At 41.4% G+C, this 21,630-nt stretch overlaps 1 protein-coding gene across 4 annotated transcripts in view; it reads left to right on the top strand.

Moving 5' to 3' along the window:
- The window catches only part of Ntm (neurotrimin), a 956,051-nt gene that overhangs the window by 832,643 nt on the left and 101,778 nt on the right, over window positions 1–21,630 (top strand). For all 4 annotated transcript variants that reach the window (XM_051196962.1, XM_051196959.1, XM_051196960.1 and 1 more), the window contains one exon: window positions 3,878–4,003. In XM_051196962.1, the coding sequence (XP_051052919.1) occupies window positions 3,878–4,003 (126 nt within the window). The remainder of the gene's footprint in view (window positions 1–3,877; window positions 4,004–21,630) is intronic.

The raw sequence follows: 21,630 nt of genomic DNA, 5'->3' as shown, positions 1-21,630 counted from the left end.
TGCTGGTTTCCCCTTTGTAGATGAGGAAGGTGGTGCAGGAGGCCCAGGATCTGAAGCCCTGTGGGACAGAAGGCTGGTATATGTTGTATGTTCTTGTACCTCATGGATTTTTTTGCTACGCCATCCATACCAGTGTATTTCTGGTTCCTATAGTACAGCCCCACATTGGTCTTGTTGCATAATTCTTTCATGCTTGTTGCTATCCAGAGCAGATGCCAATGTGGGGTGGAGTCACCTCTGGTACTCCTATTCACTGTGGTCATCCCTCCTTCTAGCTCACAGCACTTATCACATACATCCTGCATTTCACAATCACACACAATTTTCTGGTACATTTTGCTTCATCCTCCAACACAATAGACTGTTTTGAATGCATTGTTTCCCCCAAACAAATAGAAAGTACACGGAGAGCTAACCAGACTGGTTATTTCTGCATGCCATAAAATACCCAATACACAATTGGGTATAGAGTATGCATTCACAAGCACTTTGCGCCTTTTGGCACAGCTGCTAAGGAAAAATCTCTCCTGATAATGGTTGATTATACATTGGCACAAAAGCACTAATGGTGCTTTTCTTATCTCATTCTTTTTGCCTAACAAACTTGTTCTCTTGTCCAACCCAGACTTGATAAACTTTTACTCAGCCCATAAAACTTAACATAGTTGCCACGTGTCCTGAAAGTGTCCTGAAATAGCCACTCACAGTCAAGTTTAGGCATCTGACTTCTATACTCCCATAGCATTTAATGAATCCTTCTCTGTCACAATACATTAAAGTCTGAATTTCTTTGTCTGTTTTATATCTTTAGATTACATTATCCTTAGGGACAAGGCCGTTATGTTCTTAGTGCTTAGCACAATGCTGGCATATGGAAAGTGACTCATGAATATCGACAAGAGAATGAATGAATGGGTGAATGAATAAATACTAGCAGACAAAGCAATCCTGGTATGGTTCTAACAGCCTGCATTAAGGGAAGTAAGGTACAGAAAGTATCCATGGAAACTGTGAAATACAGAGAGACTATCTCTTACTTTCCCAAGTCTGTTTTATGAGCAGGAATTAGCTGAAATCATAGTGCTTCCTTGCCAGCTCAATTTAATTTTTTCAGGGAGGTGCTGTGGATAGCACTCAAGTCCTCATATCAAGGATGCGCTCTGAGCCTCTAATCTTAAAACCGATAGTGTGATAAAGTTGCCACCTAGACAGTGATCCTTTCCACCCCAGAACATCTGCACGTGTTGCTTTAGCTCTCATCACTCTGGTTGTTCCTGTTCTCACCTGAGCCCCATACCAAGCATGGCTTCTTGTTTGGCTCCATCTAGGGCAGTGTGCCTCCTTCAAGGTCTATTGTTAGGCCTGCTGGGAGAGGTGGTAAGCACTTCTCCCTTTCTTTCATGAGTTGGATACTTTCCAATTGTAAATGACAGGGGTGGGGGAGGAGACGATTCTCGATGATTCCTCCAAGCATGAGGTGTGATTGTCTCATTTAATATACTTACTGTACTGACAGCTCTGGCCCACTCCACCTTCCATGCCACTTGGGGACTGTCCATTGTTCTCCAGTGTATGATTAGCAGATTAGCTATCATGTAGGAAGCCAGGAAAATGAACTCCCAGTTAGCCTTCCAAAGCAAGAATAATTCATTACCGGGACTGATTTCCACTTAAAATGTACTTTATGTACAGTTCCAACTACAACCCCTAAATCATCCCGTGTCCACAAAGTCCATCATTTTTTATTTTATTGCATGGCATTGGCGTGACATAATCCCTTGCAGAGAATCTTGGAGTGCTTTACAGATCAATAAATTACTTACCTGCACCATTTAAGTAATGTCTGAAGGCCAGCATAGACACTCTGCAGGCAACCTGTGTTCCAAGAAGCAAGCAAGACTGGGCAGGAGTGGGGAGTAGGCAGATGTGTTGGGCCAAGTTCACCAGAAGGCAATGCAGCAGTTAACGTTCTGTGAGTGAAATACATCAGACTTTTTTTTACATCTGCAAGAGTTCTATGGAACTTTAGAACTAAGAGAATTTAGAAATTTATATGTCAAGAGTCAGCAAATCAGATGTTTAGTCACTAACATATCAATTGCCTTTCTATCCTGACAGGCACACTCTGACTTTTAATGATCAACTGCAAATTGCAGTGTTAGATCTTAAATATCTGAGATTGTGGAGCAATGAGTTTCCCACCTCACTGTTTTACTTCTGTCTCACTTATTCTTTATTTCTATCTTAATGTGCAGGAATGGACACACACACACACACACACACACACACACACACACACACACACACACACCCTCTTTACTTGAAATTTAATGTAGATTTAAGTCTAAAAATGATCAGATTTACTTACCATATGAAAGACACTACATGCATGAAAACATAAGATTAAATGATGTAAAAGGTTCTTTTGTGAGAACTTATATTGAAATAGAAGGGTGGAAATTCATCCAGTCAGGGTACCATCAGAGAGAAGCTGCTGAGCACACATGGGGAGATGATAACAGGACAAAACACAGCACATGCTTGGGAGACGTGAGTACCACACAGGTAGACTGCAAGACATGAATGAAAGAAGATGATGGAGAAGGGAGAAAAAGGAAAAAGGCTGGGAGGAGATACTTCCATCATATCCCCTTCCCAGATGAAAGGGTCCAGCATGAAGATGGGTGCTACAAATACTTGTTGGGCTTCTACTGTGGATACCTATATGAGGATGGTATGGTTCAGGCTCACGCTGACAGAAAAGTTCCTGGATGAGTGAATGAGTGACTCCAAACAAAGAGGTATAATGTAGTTGTATACATCTATGTATGCTTAGACTTTAGGAGCTCAATAAATGACACTGTCACTTTATCTTCTTAAAGTACAGATCATTTGATAGATTAGAAAAATGAGGGGCCTCATGGAGAATCCAATGTCACTTTGTCTAGGTAAAGGTGACAGTGCAGAAGGAGGTTCAGATGTATAGCAAGAATGAGCATCTGCCACAGATTCCAGTGTGAACCAGGGTACATGGCCAGTGCTTGACCAGGTTGCAGGTCTCCAAAGTACAGAGGGAGGAGCATAGTGTCTTCAAAGGGAAGCCAGGCTCCAAAATAGAAGCCAAGGAAGCAAGTGACTCCCCAACTTCAGACATTTGTGGTACTACCCTCCTTCTTTGCAGGAGAGGGGTCAAGTTAGTATAGCTCACTGAAATGGGTGCCCAAGCATCTGTGTCTAGTATGTTCAGGAACATGGATGAAGAAGCAGAACTGAATTTGAATTGTTAAGGGGGACGGGTAGATAGTGAAGGAAATAACAAGGAACAATATAGATTCTCTATGTGACCAGAAATAGCATGGTGTGTTGGGGCATGGTGAGTGAATGTGGGGGGGGCACTAGAGATGGGTGGGGGAAGTTAGTTATTGCTCAGTTCTGAATATCCTCCTGTGCTGGCCTAGAGAACATGATTATGTCAGGTAGACAACAGGGAGAGTCCAAGCTATTTAGGTAGATATGTGCTATGTTAAGAACTGCATTATATAAAACCACCTCTGAAGTCAATAAGAATGACTCATGAACCTGTGTTGGAGATGTGTGTGGCGGTGGTAGTGTAAGGGGAGATAGAAGATACAGCTGGGAGTTACTGTGGCATTGTAGTGGACTTGATTTCTCTCTGGAGTTATTTGTATTTAATTTGGAAACTACTTCAAGGTAAGATTTTTTTTCTGTTTAAGGTAATCCTTCTGATTTTTCATCATTTCCAAGTGTAGTCCATGTGTTTCAATCTTTGGGAGCTTCTGTCTGCTTCTGCTTCAAGACAACGAACAGATTTGTCAGCAGGATTTTTATGTTCCTTCTACCTGTTTTGTCTCCACAGTGTCTCCCAAAATTGTAGAGATTTCTTCAGATATCTCCATTAATGAAGGGAACAACATCAGCCTCACTTGCATAGCCACAGGTAGACCAGAGCCTACAGTAACCTGGAGACATATTTCTCCCAAAGGTAAGAACATTGACTCATAAGGGATAAGAGGAATCTTGTTTGGAGGATGGGAGGTGGTGGTACTGGCTGCCGAGGCCAAAGGGCTCTAAGCTTCTGGCAGTCTGAAATCAATTCATGACTCTATAGATATGATTGTTCTATGCACATGGTTATAGTTTTGACAATCTCAGAAGGTGTGCCTGAATATGTGTTTGCAATCTCATGGAGATTAATTCTGCTTGAGTCTGGGTGAAATAGTCGTGAAGATGTTCTGTGTGAACTTGTAACATTAAACATCATGATGGAAGTTCTACGCTGGTGACATTGTCCAGCTGCTTTTTGAAGAGATAGGAAATACAAACACATAATGACAGATGAGAGCTCTAAATGCTATATTCCTAACAAGAAATTTCCCTGGTCTGTGCTTTGCCAAAAATCTGGCCATTAGCTGTTTTTGTGGTTTTGCTGTTGTTTTTCTCTGTTATTTTCTAAATAACAAATATCACATAATATGTGCCTGCATTGAAAAATTTATGTTGCCAAAATGTTCAGATGTTTTGAAGACTAAACTGAGTGATTTGTGCTTTGAACCTTTAGGATTTGACAAGATGTAACTGAACATTAAGGTAGCTTTTATTTGTTGTCAAGGAACATCATCCAGGCTGTTCTAAGCACTGGGGGAATTAGTCATAACCCTAAACTAACACATTCCTGTTCTTGTGAATATATTCTCATGAGCTGAATGACTATGTAACAAGTACTGGTTAAGGTTGAGAAAACTGAGTAGTATACATTGATTAATGAAAGGAGTTAAGAGATAGTAACACTTGAGCAAAGGCATTGTTAGACAACCTCAGATCTGTTGCTGATCACTGGCTAATGTATGTAATTACATATGAATTTATGTGCATTCATGTTTATGCTTATGTATAGACAGATGAAGGCATGTGTATTGCTAGGCAGGGCAAGGCTAAGGATTCCAAAGGCATCCTTGTGGAGGTTTTTCTGTTTGTTCCAGGCTGTGTGCCCCCATAGCAGACTCTGAATAGAGTGATGTGGAGCAAAGTTAATCTATTCTGGGTGTGCTGTGATCAGCTCCTGTAGGGGAAAACAGAAGGGGGAAAATTTGTGTGGAAGGAGATAATGACTCATGATGTGGTCCATGGAAGCATTTCACATGCTGTGTAGGATTTCTGAATCACAATATTCCTTCTAATCTGTCCTCTACTAAGATCTTTGGGTTCGCACTTTTCATCAACACAGTAGTCATTGTTGGGTGTAGGCTGTCCCCAGAAGGACCATAACCACTGGGCCGGGCAGACTGTCTGCTTTTACAAGTGAATTCGAAGAAGGTACCAATAACTGAGGACTGCCTGTTTCCAGCATGTCCTTCACTGGAACCTAAGGCCCTCATCTCTAAAGGTGGTAGTGCCTTCATAATCAGATATTTAAAAATCAGTGTTGGGCTATAACAGCTTCAAATATGGAATTTCCTCTCAGACTGTGACAGTGTAACATGACAGATGGTCTCAGAGTTGGGACATGTTCAATTGTATTTGTCTTGAACTCTGGGGAGCTGTTTGGTCATCATTCCCGATCCCTTTGAAAACAGAGAAGAGAGAATTTTTTCTGCATCTAGGTCAGTCTCTCCTTTTGAAATGACCTTCTGTGTGGACTGGCTCAAGTCTGGGAGGATGCCTCAGCTGAGCATGAGATCATTCATTAGTGATGGAAAGCAGACCTGGGAAAGTTGTAAAGGTGGGGATACCTAAATGCACAGGTTTTTCGAGTCTACATACCCCATTTATCACAGCTTAATGTCACTGAGTCCCCAGTGCTGTAAGATGCTGGGCCAGTATGCCTTTCAATACTGAAGAACATTTATCACTGAGTAGACTTCCTTTACCTATTCCAAGAATCTCTGTCTCGAGTTTGACTCCCATCCTTAACCAGTCAGCTCTTTGTCACTGTATTGATGTTTTATGGCTTTTCGCCTCCAGATACCTTCCGCTGTCCAATCCTTTTATGCCCACGTCTCCCCTACACTTCTTGGTTCTCCCATTTTTCTCACTATCTCTTAAATATTTCTGCCATGATTTCACTTTATTCTCACTGTTCTCCCATTCTCTCCACCCCTCTCTTCCTCCTTCACTATTGTTTGATGCTGGTTTAGCTGTGCTTTAGGCATCCTTTGTTCCTTCTTTTGTGGCCGTGAAGTTAATTCACTTCCCTAGGAGATTTTCATCTGAGCTGGGGCCAGATGCTGCCACTTTCCTGAGGTTTTAGCTGCTATGGAAACAGAAGATGGATCAAGGGGAGAGGAGCAGGCTGATCAGAATCTACCTTCAGATTAGAGTAATTTAGGTGAACGGCTTTGTCCAGATCTGGGACCCAGATTAGCTGTCCCACTTTCGGACTGATGAGATATGCTGAGCTGTAGCTAATCACCTCAAGACTCACTGGGGACCAGTGTCCCCGGCGATGATTCTTTGGAGATCAGAGATGTCATTGAGCTGTTGCCAAATCTGAGCTGAAACTAGAGACCCTTAGCAGTCAGGCCTTCATCAGTACTCACTAAATGTTTCCAAAAAAGTGCTTATTTTAAATAAACTAGGACAGGCTTGGGGCTGCTGAGAGAATAATGTGCACCTTCACTGAGTCTCCGAAGGCAGTGAGCAGTTGTCATCTTTTGTCCCAGTGGGGAAGACAGATCATGTCTCAGTCAAAAAATTCTTACACAGACATGAAACTCTCCCCAAAGAACAGCTGATCCAGGCACTTGGGACGACCTGATGACTTCATTGCATTTTCTCCCTTTAGACTGATCTGCTGGTTTTGTGCAGTTTTGAAAATGCCTAGTTTTGTTTATCAGAAGCCATCCAGTGCAACTCACAATATCTCATAACCTCTTTAGAATGACTACTTCTAGCCAGGGCCATCTGTGTGGAAAGGAAACATAAAATGTAAACCATTCTTTCAGGAAGGCCCCTGGATGTTGATATAGGAGTGGATGTCTGATAGATAAAAGGGTCAAGAGGCTGGTCCAGCCCATTCACCAGGTACAGGCAATGTTAGATGCCCACAGGCAGGATGCAGAGGAATATAGGTCCTCCCATGCTGCCTTTTGGCACAGACATTCTTTGTGCAAAGTTGTTTTCCCTATGTTATTTATGGTGACTTGCCTTTTCTATTTCCTCCTCGTGATTTACCACTGGAATTCAAGGAGAAAGTTTTCTAGATATCTGTCCTCCCTCTGAACACATTTTGGGGGTATGCACTTACTGTATATATTTGTGTGGGCTCTGATAGTCTCAGGAGGAAAAGTTCCCATTTCATGTTCCCAAAAAGAGCTGCAGCTAACTCCATGAAAGCCCAGCCAAATTCCTCAGAAGGGTCAGTCGGTCACACACAGCATCAGAGAAACCAAGATCTCCTCCAAAGGTGCTCCCTGTTCAGGAGTCTGGATTTGTCCTTTATCTTTACCTAGGCCTGAAAGAATGGACTTTAAAACTGTTCTATCCCTGAGTTTCCTTTAGTATGCAGAAATTGGTTCTCTTTCAATATTCCCTGAAGACCCCCAAATTAGGTCCAGACTTCACAGAAATATGTTCCCACAGCCCTGGCACCAGATATCACTGAGTTGTTAGAGGGTTAGAGAAACAGCTAGGATTCCTACCCTATCATATTCCTGGCAGCCTATAATAAGCTCAGGTAAAAACCTGACTCCAGTCATGAATCTGTGGATGTTTACAGCATTGGAACCAAGAAACCATTAAGTGCCCGATAGAATATTCCCTGGGCACCTACTTTCAACAGTTTTCTTTTACTAAAACTCTTGAATAGTAATCTACATCCTCATCTAAGACACCCAAAGAACACTAAGACAAAAGGCGCTGAGATGAGACAAAGGCATTGAAGAAATTCATGGAGCAGAGGTGTTCCACATCTGGTTCGATTGTGTCATCCCCATCTCTAAAGTTCTTTGAGATCAGGGTCTGGGTCTCATTTTTTTTTTTTTTTTGCATCTTCACCATATGCACAGTGCCTGGAGCCTAGACACCACTCAGAGTACACTGTTGCTTTGATGTACATCCCTGCTATTTGCCATTGCTCCAGAGAGTCACGCCTCTTCTCCCAGTGCAATGCTCCTGTCTTACTCTTGATAGTTCCTCTCCACTGTGATGTTTACAGTGGAGATATGCAACCTTCCCAGATGGAACCCCTGTTAAAGCTCCAGGACATTTTCACTAGCCTTCCCTGGCTCTCTCAGGCTTTCATGAAGCCACCCCAAGGAACCAGCTGTGGTGGGATGTTCAACTTAGGCTGAAAGGAGAGGCCCCTGTTCAATCTCACTCTCACAGAAGTTGAGAAGGCTCATAGTGGCTTTGATGTTGGGATTTCTGATACACTCATGTCCTAGCTGCCCATAACTCTGCTGAGATGTTTTTTTCTGGAACATGTTCTTTATCTTGACCTTCTGGGACATCATGAGCCTCCCACTACTTACTGCTTTTTATCCCTCTCATAGGTGGCTCCAAAGTAGTTTCCTAATGTAAAAAGGAGGATAGTGGAATATATATGAAAATGTGCTGGTTCTCTTGAATTGAGAAAAACAAAGGCAGTTAATTAGTGAGTAAAAGAAAATTATTATAAATCTATCCCTCCTTCCTGTCCTTCCCATTCCACATCTCCTTATTCTTGGTATATAAATAGAGACAGGAAGGAAAACCAACTTTGTCTCAGGGTTACATAAAGATATGTGGGTAGAATGAGAGCAGAAGTATCTCCATTGAGTTTCAAAATAAAGAAAGCCTCTTAATGCAACATATAGTGGATACACCTCCACATGACTTCTGCATCCATGTCAACAGCCTTTCCCTGCAGTCAGCTCTTCCTTCCTGGGCTTCAAGAACCTCAGTGAACTACTGGTAGTCCTTATTTCTCAAAAAATTTCAAGTCAACAAGCTGATGAGACCAAAGTGACCCTTAGCATGGGTTCATATCCTTGCCAGTGTCCTGAGCCACACACCCGCTGCCCTTTCTAGACCACTGGCTTGCCTGGTTTCCCATTTGTCAGCATTGACAAGGCCTCCTCCCCAGCAAAGCAGGACACTGACACATTAATTGGCACCAGGGGTATCACAGCTTGAGTTCAACCAGAGCTGGCAGGCTCTATGACTCTGTGACAGCTCTGTGAAAAAGTGTCAGGAGTGGAGCTCTGGCAAGCCATCGGCTGACTACAGCACCCTGGCACTAATGAGTAGCCTGTCAGCACCGGCATCAAGGCTTGTGTGGCATGGGGATCATTAGAATGGCAGACAAAACTGTTCCCAGCAGAGAAGAGCTGAGGGAGGGAGCTAAAGGCATCACCTTACTCGGACATGGCACCCACCCAGCATGAAAGAGAGATGGGGAGCCATGACTCTATACCATGTTTCTTTGGTTGAGTTAACTTGTTATTAATCAGTGTACCCTGTAAATCTTTCCTGTAGTGACCAAAAGAGATAGTTAGTGATTATGTTTCCAGTAATGGCTGTACCAGGAAGCCAAAAAGTAACCCAAGTCTCTGAGAAAGAATGGCTTGGAAGAGAAGGGGAGAATTGGTGTTTAGTCTTCTTGCTACTTGTCAGTACAGATTCCTGCCTGGGGAATCTGCTGAGAGCTGCCAGCTTTCTTCTTGTCTTCTCATGGAGAATCAGAATCTGGGGAAGTAATTAGGAGAAGATGTCTTTGTCAAGTGGGTATGGGGATGCCCTGGGCATCTTATTCCATGTATCTGCTTCCTGTGGGCAAGAGGGAGGTACACTGTGCCTTGTGCATTCTACAGTGGATATGTATGGAAACACTGTATGGAGAATCTTCCCCCTGTCTGAGGCTTTGGCTATACAAGATGCATTCATTTCAATGAAAGAAGAGATTAGCTATCTGAGACAGTTGTCATTTACAACTGGACAGATCCAGTGGAGAAAAGTTGTCACTTACTTTTCAGTTGCTGGGTCCTGCTGGGCACTGGCCACCATAGCTGAAGCTCTACATCTTTCTTCCATTAATTCCTGTTTCTCGGAATGGTACATAGAATTTTCTTGGCCTGGCCATTCCTGTCAGTATGCAGCATTGTCAAACCAACAACAAAGACAAGTCAGCACATATGGGAAGACCTCTTGGTAACCCATGCTTCCTTCTCTCCTTAGATCACTTCTTTACTAAAAAACCCTATTCTTGCTGCAAGACAAAGATACCTGTCTGAGAGTCTCTAATTACATTCCTGAGTCAGGGTTCACCTCTTTTTGGGGATTCTAAAGCACTTTCACACATTCCCAATCAGGGAAGATGGCTTTTTTCCAGTCACTCAAAAGGAAGGACTGACATTCTCAGTAATCTAAGAGATCATGGAATGCAAGAGCAGTCCTTACTTATGCCATTTTGTTTCCTCTCCAATGCCTACACTAATGTCCCTGTGATAGACAGTGGCATGCGTGAGTATAGAGTGCTGGAAATACAGTCTGGCATGAATATACATGCCTGCAATCACAGCAACATGGGAGGCAGAAACAGGAAGATCACCACAATGATGAGGCAAGCCTGGTTGACATAATAAGTTCCAAGCTAGCTAGGGATATTTTTGAAGTGAAACTCTGCCTCAAACAAAAGCAAAAATAAAAATAAATTGATATCATTTAAAATAAAATTGATTGTCAGTGACTAGGGAGAAATACACCAGAGCCTCATTTCTTTTCATCATTTAAATTCTTTTATTATTACAATAGTGTGTGTGTGTTCCATTGAACACATGTAGAGGACAAAGGGTAATTTGCGGAGTCAGTTATCTTCTTTGACTACCTATCAGGTTGTCAAATTTGGTGGCAAGCTCTGTTTACTGAGCTATCTCATAGGCCCAAAATATTGAAAATGTACCCTCATCTCAATGGTTACAGGACATTTTTTTGCCATTATCAAGGCTAGAACGTAGGACTGATGTATGCTTGACCACCACAACTGAGCTGTGTCTCTCAATCATCTTTGCATTATTTCTGAATGATAACCATATCAAGATTTCCAAGTCATCTAGATAGATATCTAAGAAAAGGTTCTGTATCCTTTACTTGATCTGTACCCAAAACATCAAGTCTTCATAGTATTATTCTTGGGAAATAGAGATAATGATACACTGTCAAATGACTGGGACAGGTTTATCAATGCAAAACATCTGTCTCCATTACAACAGATAATGTTGGCTCTGGTTACCCAACACATAATATTTTAAATGCTTTATGGTTGGCCGATATATAATACCATAAATGCCCTATGATTAGCTCCCATGTCCTTAGATAGCTCTTTCTTCAGTACTTTGACTCATGACAAAGGAACAGAAGAGGAGAACATTCAAATCCCTTCTTTAAAAAGTGGAATTATTCAATTGCCAGAATGGATAGTATTTAAAAGTAATTAATTGGCACCTCCTTCATGCTTCATCACTTTCCAATAAACTTAGATCCTCAGTCAAAGTGCCCATGATACCCTAAGTAGCTCCTCCAGAAGGACCAGGAAATTACTGATGAAATAGATATTGCAGTGGTCAATGCTGATCAGAAAAGAAAAAGATGTGTCATTAGGAGAGACTTGTTCAAAGCAGTGTGGAATAGACAGTATTGGTTCTGATGCATAGAAAGGGTAATATACTGTGATAAAGATCAAACCATGGCACAACCTAACATGTAGGGGAAAGTGTTCCAGAAACTCATTCATCAAATGGTTTGAACAGGGTGGAGGAAAATGAAAGGAGACATTTGCAGATTACTCTAACTCCATAACTCCTTTCAGCTATAAATTTACAGCCAGACAGACATAGTTAGGGTAAAGTTCACCACTGTCAATAAGGGTTTTTGTAAGTTTAATATTTATGGTCTGATTTAGAGCAATCTTACCCATGCAACTCTCTACTTCAAAGAGAAGGAAGATAATAAAAAAAGACTAGTGGAGAAATTAATGAGTTCAATGTGCCTGAATTGGGAACATATGCGATCATGCCTCAGTCTAGAAACCAGGGGCAGAAGTTCACACCACAGGCACTGTTTGTGGTTTTACCCAATTATTAAAAAACCCTTGAAAAATGTTGTAGAATCTGATGTCTGCTGAATTCAGACACCCTTAACATGGCACTCCCCCACGCTCTCCTGAGTCTTAGGCTATTTATGCTGGTGCTTGGTGACTGTTACCAAGCAGAAATGTTTTTGATGGAACAAATAAAGAAACAAAAGCAAGGAGATTGAATCATCTTTTTCACAAATGCCAATCATCATGGCTCGGTAAGATGATTTGAAAGAAGGCCCCTACAGGCAGGAGGACCATTTCTGAACAGACTCACATGAAAGTCAGCACCAGTTGTGGCATGAAAAGCATCTCATTAGATCAACCGAGGCTTAGAAATTGTTGTCTAGGATTTGCCAAGTCCTGCCAATCCCAATGTAAATGTACAGGCTACAGTACATATATACAGTGCTAATTTTCTACAGTAGTCCTCCCTATTCAGTGGCCTCACTTTCTGTGGGTTTGGTTATCTAAAGTCAACTGTGGTTTGAAAATATTGATGGAAAACTCCAGAAATAAACAAATGTAAGTTTCCAAGAGTCTACCATTTTCAGTAGTATGACTATGGCAAAGCTTCATGCCATTCTGATTTGTTCTGCCTGTGATATACATATTTTCTTTATCAAGCAAAGCCATATATAAACTACCTGCCCACTTGTCACTTAGCGGCCCTCTGGTCTCAAGGTTAAGTGTAGTGGTACCAATATTCTTATGTATAAGTAATATTGCCAGTTATGGCCTGCCTTGACCTCACAATGTGTGTGTCACCTGCCCCACTTTGTCCCATCACACATTACCTTACATCATTGCTGGGTGAGTTGAGCACAGTATAAGATGTTTTGAGAGAGAGGCTGTTCTCTTTCTGTTTTGATTTTGTTACGGTATACCGTTAAAGTGGCTCTACCTTGTTGTCATTTAATCTCTTATTCTACCTAATTAATAAAATAAACTTCATCATAGTTATGTGTGTATAGGGAAGAAACATATACAATAAAGAGTTCAAAGCAGTCCATGTCTTCAGGCAACATCTTCTATTCCATCTCCCATGGATCACAGAGGGCCAGCTGGGAATTCTGAATCTTTTCTTGCCCTCCAATGACTATGTTTTTATCCTAGAGTCTATTTAACAGACATACTTTCCATCATTCAATCACTAACAGTTTATGGAAGATTAAAAATATGCTAGGCTTCCTTCTAACCATTTACACATGGTGTCTGTTCTTCATGACAACAGTGAGAGACAGGTTTTATTATTAGCATATGCCACTGAAAGAAAGCATATTATCTTTTCTCATTTATTTATTTATTTATTTTTTATTATTTTATTTTATATAACAAAGTCCAATTAAATGAAAACAAACATTTATACACAATATTTGGGAATTTGGGCGTCATTCTTTCCAAACTACTTCCTGCTGGTAAGGGGCGCTGTCATGGGGGGAATCGAAGAAGATTCAAAAATCCTGGCTGTAGTCTGTAGGGCTGCTTTGCCCAGCTGTTTTGAATGTAGGATCACCTTGTACTCTGTTTCAGGCGGTCTGGCGTGATCAAACCACATTAGCCTGGAAGGAATCCACATCTTTTCATTTTCTGTGGAAACAAAAATAAAAATCCTTTTCCCCAGTAACTTGTCCTTCAACTTAAATTTTGGAGTGAAAGCATTTTTTTTAATTTAATTTATTATTTTACATGTCGATCCCAGTTCCCTCTCCCTCCCTCCCTCCATCCCTCCTTCCTTCCTTCCCTTTCTTTTACCTCCTCTGCCCTCTCACATGCACTCTAACCACCCTCCCCTCCCATCCCCCCACCCCAATTCCATATGTAGGGGAATATCATCCAGTTGGGGTCATAAAAGGCTGAAAGACACTTAAGAAAATGCTCCACATCCTTAGCTATCAGGGAAATGCAAATCAAAACAACTTTGAGATACCATCTTACCCCTGCCAGAATGGCTAAAATTAAAAACACCAGTGATGACTTATGTTGGAGAGGATGTGGAAAAAGTGGAACACTCCTCCACTGCTGGTGGGAGTGCAAACTCATACAGCCATTTTGGAGATCAGTATGGCGGTTCCTCAGGAAAATGGGAATTAGTTTACCACAGGACCGGGCAATCCCCCTCTTAGGCATATACCTAAAGGATTCACATCCATGCAACAAAGACATCTGTTCAACTATGTTCATAGCAGCACTATTTGTAATAGCAAGAACCTGGAAGCAACCTAGATGCCCCTCAATTGAAGAATGGTTAATGAAGATGTGGCACATCTACACAATGGAATACTACTCTGTAGAAAAAAATAATGGTATCTTGAAATTTGCAGGCAAGTGGATGGCACTTGAAGAAACCATCCTGAATGAGGTAACCCAGTCACAAAAAGAGGAACACAGTATGTATTCACTCATATATGGATTTTAGACCTAGAGCAAAGGATCACCAGCCTATAATTCACATCACCAGTTGAACTAGGATACAAGGTGTGTTCTAAGAGATTCATATAAAGTCCCTCACAAAACTGGGAAGGGACAAATCCCCCAGAGCTCAGGTGAAGTGGGGAGGGGGCAGTGAATGGAGAGAGAAGTAGGAGAAAATTAGGGGGAGGAAAGGAAAACATGTGCGACCAGGAAGATTGAGCTTGGTTAGGAATAGAAGATAGGAAGAGAGAGAGAGAGAGACAGAGAGAGAGAACTTAAAAGAGGGAGCCAATATTGGTTTGAAGATAAAATTGAACACAAAGAAAGGTCTAGAGAACTACAAGACTGCTCCCAACTAACAATTTGAGCTTCCGTGGAAAGGCTATCATAAATGCCCTTCCTGGAGAGTGAGATCAACAACTAACTTATCCATGGAGCCCTCAACTAATGCCTGTTGAAAACAGGATCAAACACCCATACATAAACACTGAGTCTAACTAGAACCCAGATGCAGATGGAGAGGGCAAGACCATGCGGCAGAAACACATACAGACAGCTTACCTGAACAAGGAGGAGCTAATGGCCACTAGACTGATAGCTGGGAAGCCAGCATGGGATTGACTCAGGCCCCCCTGAATATGGGTCTCAGCCAGAAGGACTGAGCAGTCTAAGAGACCTCAGACAGTGGAGCCAGGATGTATCCCTGGTGCACAAAAGGACTTTGCGAACATATCCCCCATGGAGGGATAACTGCCTTAATCTAGAGACAGGAGAGAAGCCCTAGTCCCTACTTCACATGACCTGTCAGATCTTTTCTCATTTAAATGAGGCTTTTGAAAGTCAAAGGAGTGGGACAAGGTTGGCAGCCCCATGTTGGTTGGATTCAGTGCAAGGCAGCTTGTATCCCAAATACAGACAATGGACTAAAGAACCCTAAACAATTGTTAAAGCTGATTGTGTCCTGTCCATATTACAGACATCAGTGTTCTGAGGGGGGCACCCAAGAGGCTAGGTTTCCATACCCACTGGACAATTGTGAAGCCTGTTCAGGTTTGAGAGTCACTGATGTGTGACTTGCTGGTCATTTACTTGACACAAGTTGTTACTCCCTAATTCTAAGAGATGCCCCAGTCTATAGGCATCCCTTTTGTTTTAGAACCAAAGGCACAGATTTGGATTCATAAATAATTACACAACTAAGGCAAAATTCAAATCAAGTAAAATTTGATATTGTTTCTGATTATCTGAAAATCGACTTTTTCCCCCTCACTGTACCCAGACACATCCTGGCACTTGGGCCCAATAACCCTGAGCCATTCCTGTCCCTCTCTTGGGATCTCAGACTCTTTTAAATGTAAATATGTCTGAACAAAAGCCATAGCCCTGAGCATGCAGCTCTGGCCTCTCTACCCCCCTCTTCTCCAACCAAGTCTTGCCTGTGTCTTGCACTGTCTCAGCTTGCTTCTCCATATACAAACCTGGACGGCTCTGATTCACAGGATTGATGGGGCTGCACTCTGACTTGATTTATTTTTTTTTCTTTATGTTAAATACTACCATTTAACTACACAATGCCCTGCCTTCTGCTTTGATTGTTATTATTAGGCTGTTTTACACTTTAGCAGCTTTAGATATGAAAAGAACTTGCCAGATTCCAGGCTGTGTTTTTCATTATCTGACTTCATTCAGCATCACTATGTGGCTTGTTGGTTTTGGCATACTTCATTTTCCTAGTAGTAGAAAAGTGCTTTTCCCCCACCAGAAGAGGCAGGCAGAAGGAACTGAGAAGAACAGCAATTAGGTTCCTGTCATAGGGGCTGCAACCTCTTGCCCAGGTTCTATGGGATCTCTGGATCTTGTTGCAAGCAGAGCCTTCCACTGCTCTGCAGTCCTGGGCCAGGGCCATGCACCCCTTATTATCCTATCTCGATCATCTAATCTCCTTAGTTTCCCACAACAGTGATTGAATCATCTCTGTTCACTCTTCCCACCTCTAAAACACAGATTCCTTTCTTTGCTTTTGACCCAGGGTTGAAAACAAAACTGCTTTGTATTGATATTTTCCCCACAACAGATTCTGGACTCTCCATGCTTAGCTGAACTGTAGCCCAGGAGGCCTGTGCTCCTCTCTGAATTCTTTGTGTCATTGCATGTCACTTTCTTGAATGTCTAGCTAGAGTAACCTTGATTATAGATATTTGTCCATTGACCTGCATGAGAGAGACAAAAGGCTTTCTCCCCAATTTACTTATTTACCACATAATATACCATTCAATGGAAAAAATAATTACAGAAGGTAGTGTTTATGTTGCCTCTAGGGAAACCATTGGTGAAATAATGTTAATTAATTAACTTATTCATTCTAGAATTTCTTATTGAGTTCAGTATAATGGCATATTACTATAGTCCAGAACCTGGGAAGCTAAGATAGGAGGAAAGAGTTCATGGCAATCCTGAAACCCATAGTGAATAATATAACAACTTATGACACATAGTGAGAATCTATATATTAAACAGATTCCTACTGTGTGAAAGGCAAATTCAATTAGCACTGGAGATATGTGAGTAAACAAAGCAACAAAGCAGATTGTAGTCAAGGCCTCGTTGACCTTCTATGCTAGTAGGCACAATATAGAAGGAACGTCAGGTAGGTAATCCTTAGAATGTACTACTTTTAATTGCTGCAAAGTGTTACAATGAGACACAAAGACATCATCTATCTACATAGTGATGTGACAGACAAAATAGGATGCAGTAGCATCTTTAAAGAACTAGTCCTTTCAAATTTGAAGGGGGAAGAGCCTTTGGTATCTGTAGCAGGTTTATTTCTGAAATAGCAACAGTGAATGCCTACACTGATGTGCTCCAACATGGTCAGAAAGTCATATTTAATACAGCCCTTCCCCAGACTGTAGGCTTATCAAGGGCAAAGAGGATGCCTTTTTCCTGGTGTCTAACCATATGCATCAATGCTTGGCTTGATGTTGAAATTATATACACATTAAATACATGATAATTTAGCAAAGAAGTGAACAGAGTACATGTGCATTATAGATTGACCATCTAAGTAAGCAAGCTGGAAACACACACACTTTGAATCAGAAATCATGCTCTCATAGTGTTACCAAATAGAGAGAATGACAAATAAATTTAGGCTAATGACAAGGGTAGCATACAGCATAGATAAAGGAGAAGGACATAGAGAAACAGATCTAATGACTGGTAGTGCAGGTATCAGATAAATCACCAAAGGAAGCACTGCAGTTAAATGGCTAAAAGTTGCAGGCAGTATGCTTATGACTCTACCCATACATCAGCGCCTTCAAAGTATCATGGGAAAGTGAGAAAGAAGAGTGGAGGTGACAAGCCTGGAAAGCAAGAGTTTTAACAGAACAGGTGACCATTGAGAGTTAAAGAAAGAAGGCCTTCAAGTGAGCCTGTGGAGTGAGAAAGGCAATAATCCCAGCCTCTGAATGCCAAAGGGAACAACCCACACATTCCTTGATAAAGCTACATAGAAGAAAGAGATCTCAGCAAATAGCCAGGTTTAGTTAATCAAGGCAGCAGGGGTTGTCTGGCGGCAAAGTGTATAACTGAGCATTTAACTTAGATTGTGGGTGTTCTTTGGGGGAACTGGGAAGATGGCTGAAAGTTGGAAGTGTGAGCCAACTTAGTAGGAGAAAATGTCTGCTGTACAGCAATGAAGGATGTCCTGGGCATGGATGATGGTGGGGCTGGGGGACCTATGCATTGTGTATTTCAATGAAACATGAGCCATGTTAGATATAGTAGTAGTAACCCCCAGGGAAGACCTAGGAACTTTATTCTGTTGATTTCAACAGAGCCCAATGTTCACCATAAGGGCCTGAGAGTAGAATGGTAGCATTAGGTAGGGTAAAGTCTTCTTGTTGGCCAGCACAGTTGCCCTTTAGAGAAGTCATTTGAAGTTCAACATGATGAAACAGCAGGATTGGAAAGTAGGGAAGACTTTAGAGACATGTAGGAGAATGGCTAGAAACTGGAAATGGGCTTAAAATGGGTAGGGTGAGGTGGGGGCTGAACTCACATGTCTCCTTAAAGTCTTTGTTTGGCCTCCTTAATTGCCTGTTTGGGAAGTTTAGGGTTCTTTTTGGATTTATTCCATATGGCCACAGGTAGGATAATACATATCAATGCATGTCTGACTTTTTTTTTTTAAACCTGTTAATGGCTATAATTTAGCCCATATTAAAATTATTTTTAAATATTTTATTTAGGTGAATGTGTGTATATTTCTTGGTATTTACCCATGTGTATGCAGGTACCTATGTGTATGCAGGACCAGGGTATCAAATCCTTTAGAGCTGGAGTTACAGATGGTTGTGAGTTGTCCAATATGAGTTCTAGGAACGAAACACAGGTGCTTTGCAAGAAAAGCAAGTGGTCTTAAGCTCTCACCTGCTGAGTTATCTCTCCATGCCTTTGGCTACTCTTTTTTTTTTTTTTGAAAGAACTATAACAAGTTGAAGCTTATGTTTGTGGAGAAGAGGAACTCATTAGACTGAGCAGAAATGATGTATACACATGAGATATGAGAGAGGGGCAGATTGACTTGTCCTTCAGGTACTGAGTACTGAAACATGCCAGTGTGCATCTAAATGTGACAGATTGAGCACTGAGTACAGCATTGGCTCTTAGGGGCTCTAAAATAAAGGGAGAGACACCACCCAATTAAAAAAATGTATACCTTGGTGTCAGAAGAGAGAGGGCAAGGAGAAAAAAAATACTACTAAGATGAGTAAGAGAGATCAGGGGTGGAATCTTCATTATAGTATTGAAAGGCAGAATACAAGGAAGGCCTACAGTACCCCCATGAAGTGGGGTTATTAGTTATTAGGAGAATATAAACTAGACCAATTGTTCTCAACCTGTCTCAACCCTGACCCTGTGGTCACAACCTTTAGAAGGTTCACACATCAGTTCTGCACATTAGATGTTTACATTACAATTCATAACCATAGCAAATTACAGTTATAAAGCAGCATCAAAAATAATTTTATGGTGGGGGTCACCACAATATGAAGATTAAAGGGTTGAAACATTAGGAAGGTTTAAAATCGTTGTTTCACACCGAGATTTTAGGTACTGCCAAGTCTTGAGTAAGGAGTGTGGTTGGTATATACAGAGATCAAGAATGCTGACAGAGAGAAATGGTAGACTTTAATGAGAAAAACTTAAAAGTGATAATGTGGACTATGATGGTAGGATTGAAAATGGTAAAACTGTTTTGAACTTGAATGTGTTCTAAAAACAAACATGGTCCCCTGGAAAAGGACCAAATTGGGCACATGGAGGGAGGAGAGAGGGAGTTAGGAGAAAGAGAAGGGGAGAAGAGGACCAGAGAGGTGGTTATGAGGGAACAGGAAGGGTGACACAGGGGAAGAATAGAGGAGAACAAGAGAAGAGATACCATAATAGAGGGAGACATTTAAGGAGAAATCTGGTACTAGGGAAATGCCCAGAAATCTACAAGAATGAACCCAACTAACAATCTAAGCAATAGTGGAGAGGTTACTTTTGACAATTGACAATGAGATTGACAATTACCTTATATGCCATCCTAGAGCCTTCATCTAATAGCTGATGAAATCAGAAGCAGACACCCATAGTGAAACACTAGCTGAACTCCTGGAATCGAGTTACAGAGAGGGTGAAGGGATAAGCAAAGGGGTCAAGACCAGGCTGGAGAAACCCACAGAATTAGCTGACCTGAACAAAAGGGAGCTCATGCACCCTAGTCTGATAGCTGGAAAACCAGAATAGGACTGGCCTAGACCTCTTGAATGTAGGTGTTAATTAGGAGGACTGGCAGTCTATGGGGCCTCTAGTAATGGATCAGTACTTATCCCTAGTATATAAATGGACTTTGGGAGCCCATCCCACATAGAAGGATACTTTCTCAGCCTAGACACATAGGGAAGGGCCTAGGCCCTGCCTCAAATGATATGACAGACTTTAAAGACTCCCCATGATAGGTCTCACTCTCCCTGGGGAGCAGAAAGGGGATGGGCTGGGGTTTGGTGGGGGTGATAGGGGAGGATGGGAGAATATGGGAACTGGTATTGACATATAAAACAACTTTGTTTCAAATTTAAATAAAAAAGAAAAAACAAAAAACAAAGCTAAAGTTCATTGATTGCTTGGGGGTTTCAAATAAGAGGTAGAGATCAAAAGTTACACTCAGATGTTTAACCTGTGACCAGTAAATATTTCTAGAGTTTAGTGCTTTAGATATACACATAGATATGTTAAATTAACAAGTGCCTATACATGGGAGCTAGGCAAGCAAATTGAATGTTCAATAAGTAAAAGCCACACTTGGCTAATTTTTATTTCATCTAAAAAGGGCAGACCCCGAAAGAGAAGCTGCATAATTGTACAGAATAATGACTAGGCAACAACCCTGGGGTGCTAGATAGCAGGCTAGACTCATAAATACAGCAAGTGTATTAGAGGTAAGAGTTGAAACAGGAGACGTGTGTGCTGACCCCAACAAGCTTCATTCCAGCATCTAGGTATCAGGGAAAGGAGAGGGGCCTCCATCAAAGACTGCTTGAGAACTGACAAGAGAGACGGGTAAGAAATAATAGGCAATGATGGAGGGTGCTTCCTAAAAGGAGAGATGATTGATGATGCAAGCACTGCTTAGAGTTGCTTGAAATGAAAACAGAATTGGCAAAATTCAGACTGGAGTCGTTGAAAGAGTGGATCTGATAAAAGCAGCAGACATGTCACATGACCTACACCTAGAGATACAGGCAATTAATGGCTACCAATGGAGGAAGAATATTCTTCTAATGGGTTATCCAATCTGAAATGGAGCAACACTAAATGTACTCAGCAGGAAGTGTGTGTGTGTGTGTGTGTGTGTGTGTGTGTGTGTGATGAATTTGAGATGAAGTGAGAAGGAAATAAGGAACTGTTGAAGAGGGTAGAGAGTGTTGGAAATAATGCCAATACAGTGTTCATGTATAAATTTTCAAATTTTAAAGTAAACAAATACATGAAATTAATTAATTAGTAAATTAATTAATAGAAATGAAAATTGGAAAGATGTCAACAGGTAATTCGTTGATTTGAAAGGGGGGAAATGGACTGAAAGAGCT

Source organism: Phodopus roborovskii, unplaced genomic scaffold (genome assembly GCF_943737965.1).
Source record: "Phodopus roborovskii unplaced genomic scaffold, PHOROB, whole genome shotgun sequence".
Lineage (NCBI taxonomy): Eukaryota > Metazoa > Chordata > Mammalia > Rodentia > Cricetidae > Phodopus > Phodopus roborovskii.
The sequence above is the reverse complement of the archived record's forward strand: the minus strand, read 5'-3'. Positions and strand labels throughout refer to the sequence as shown.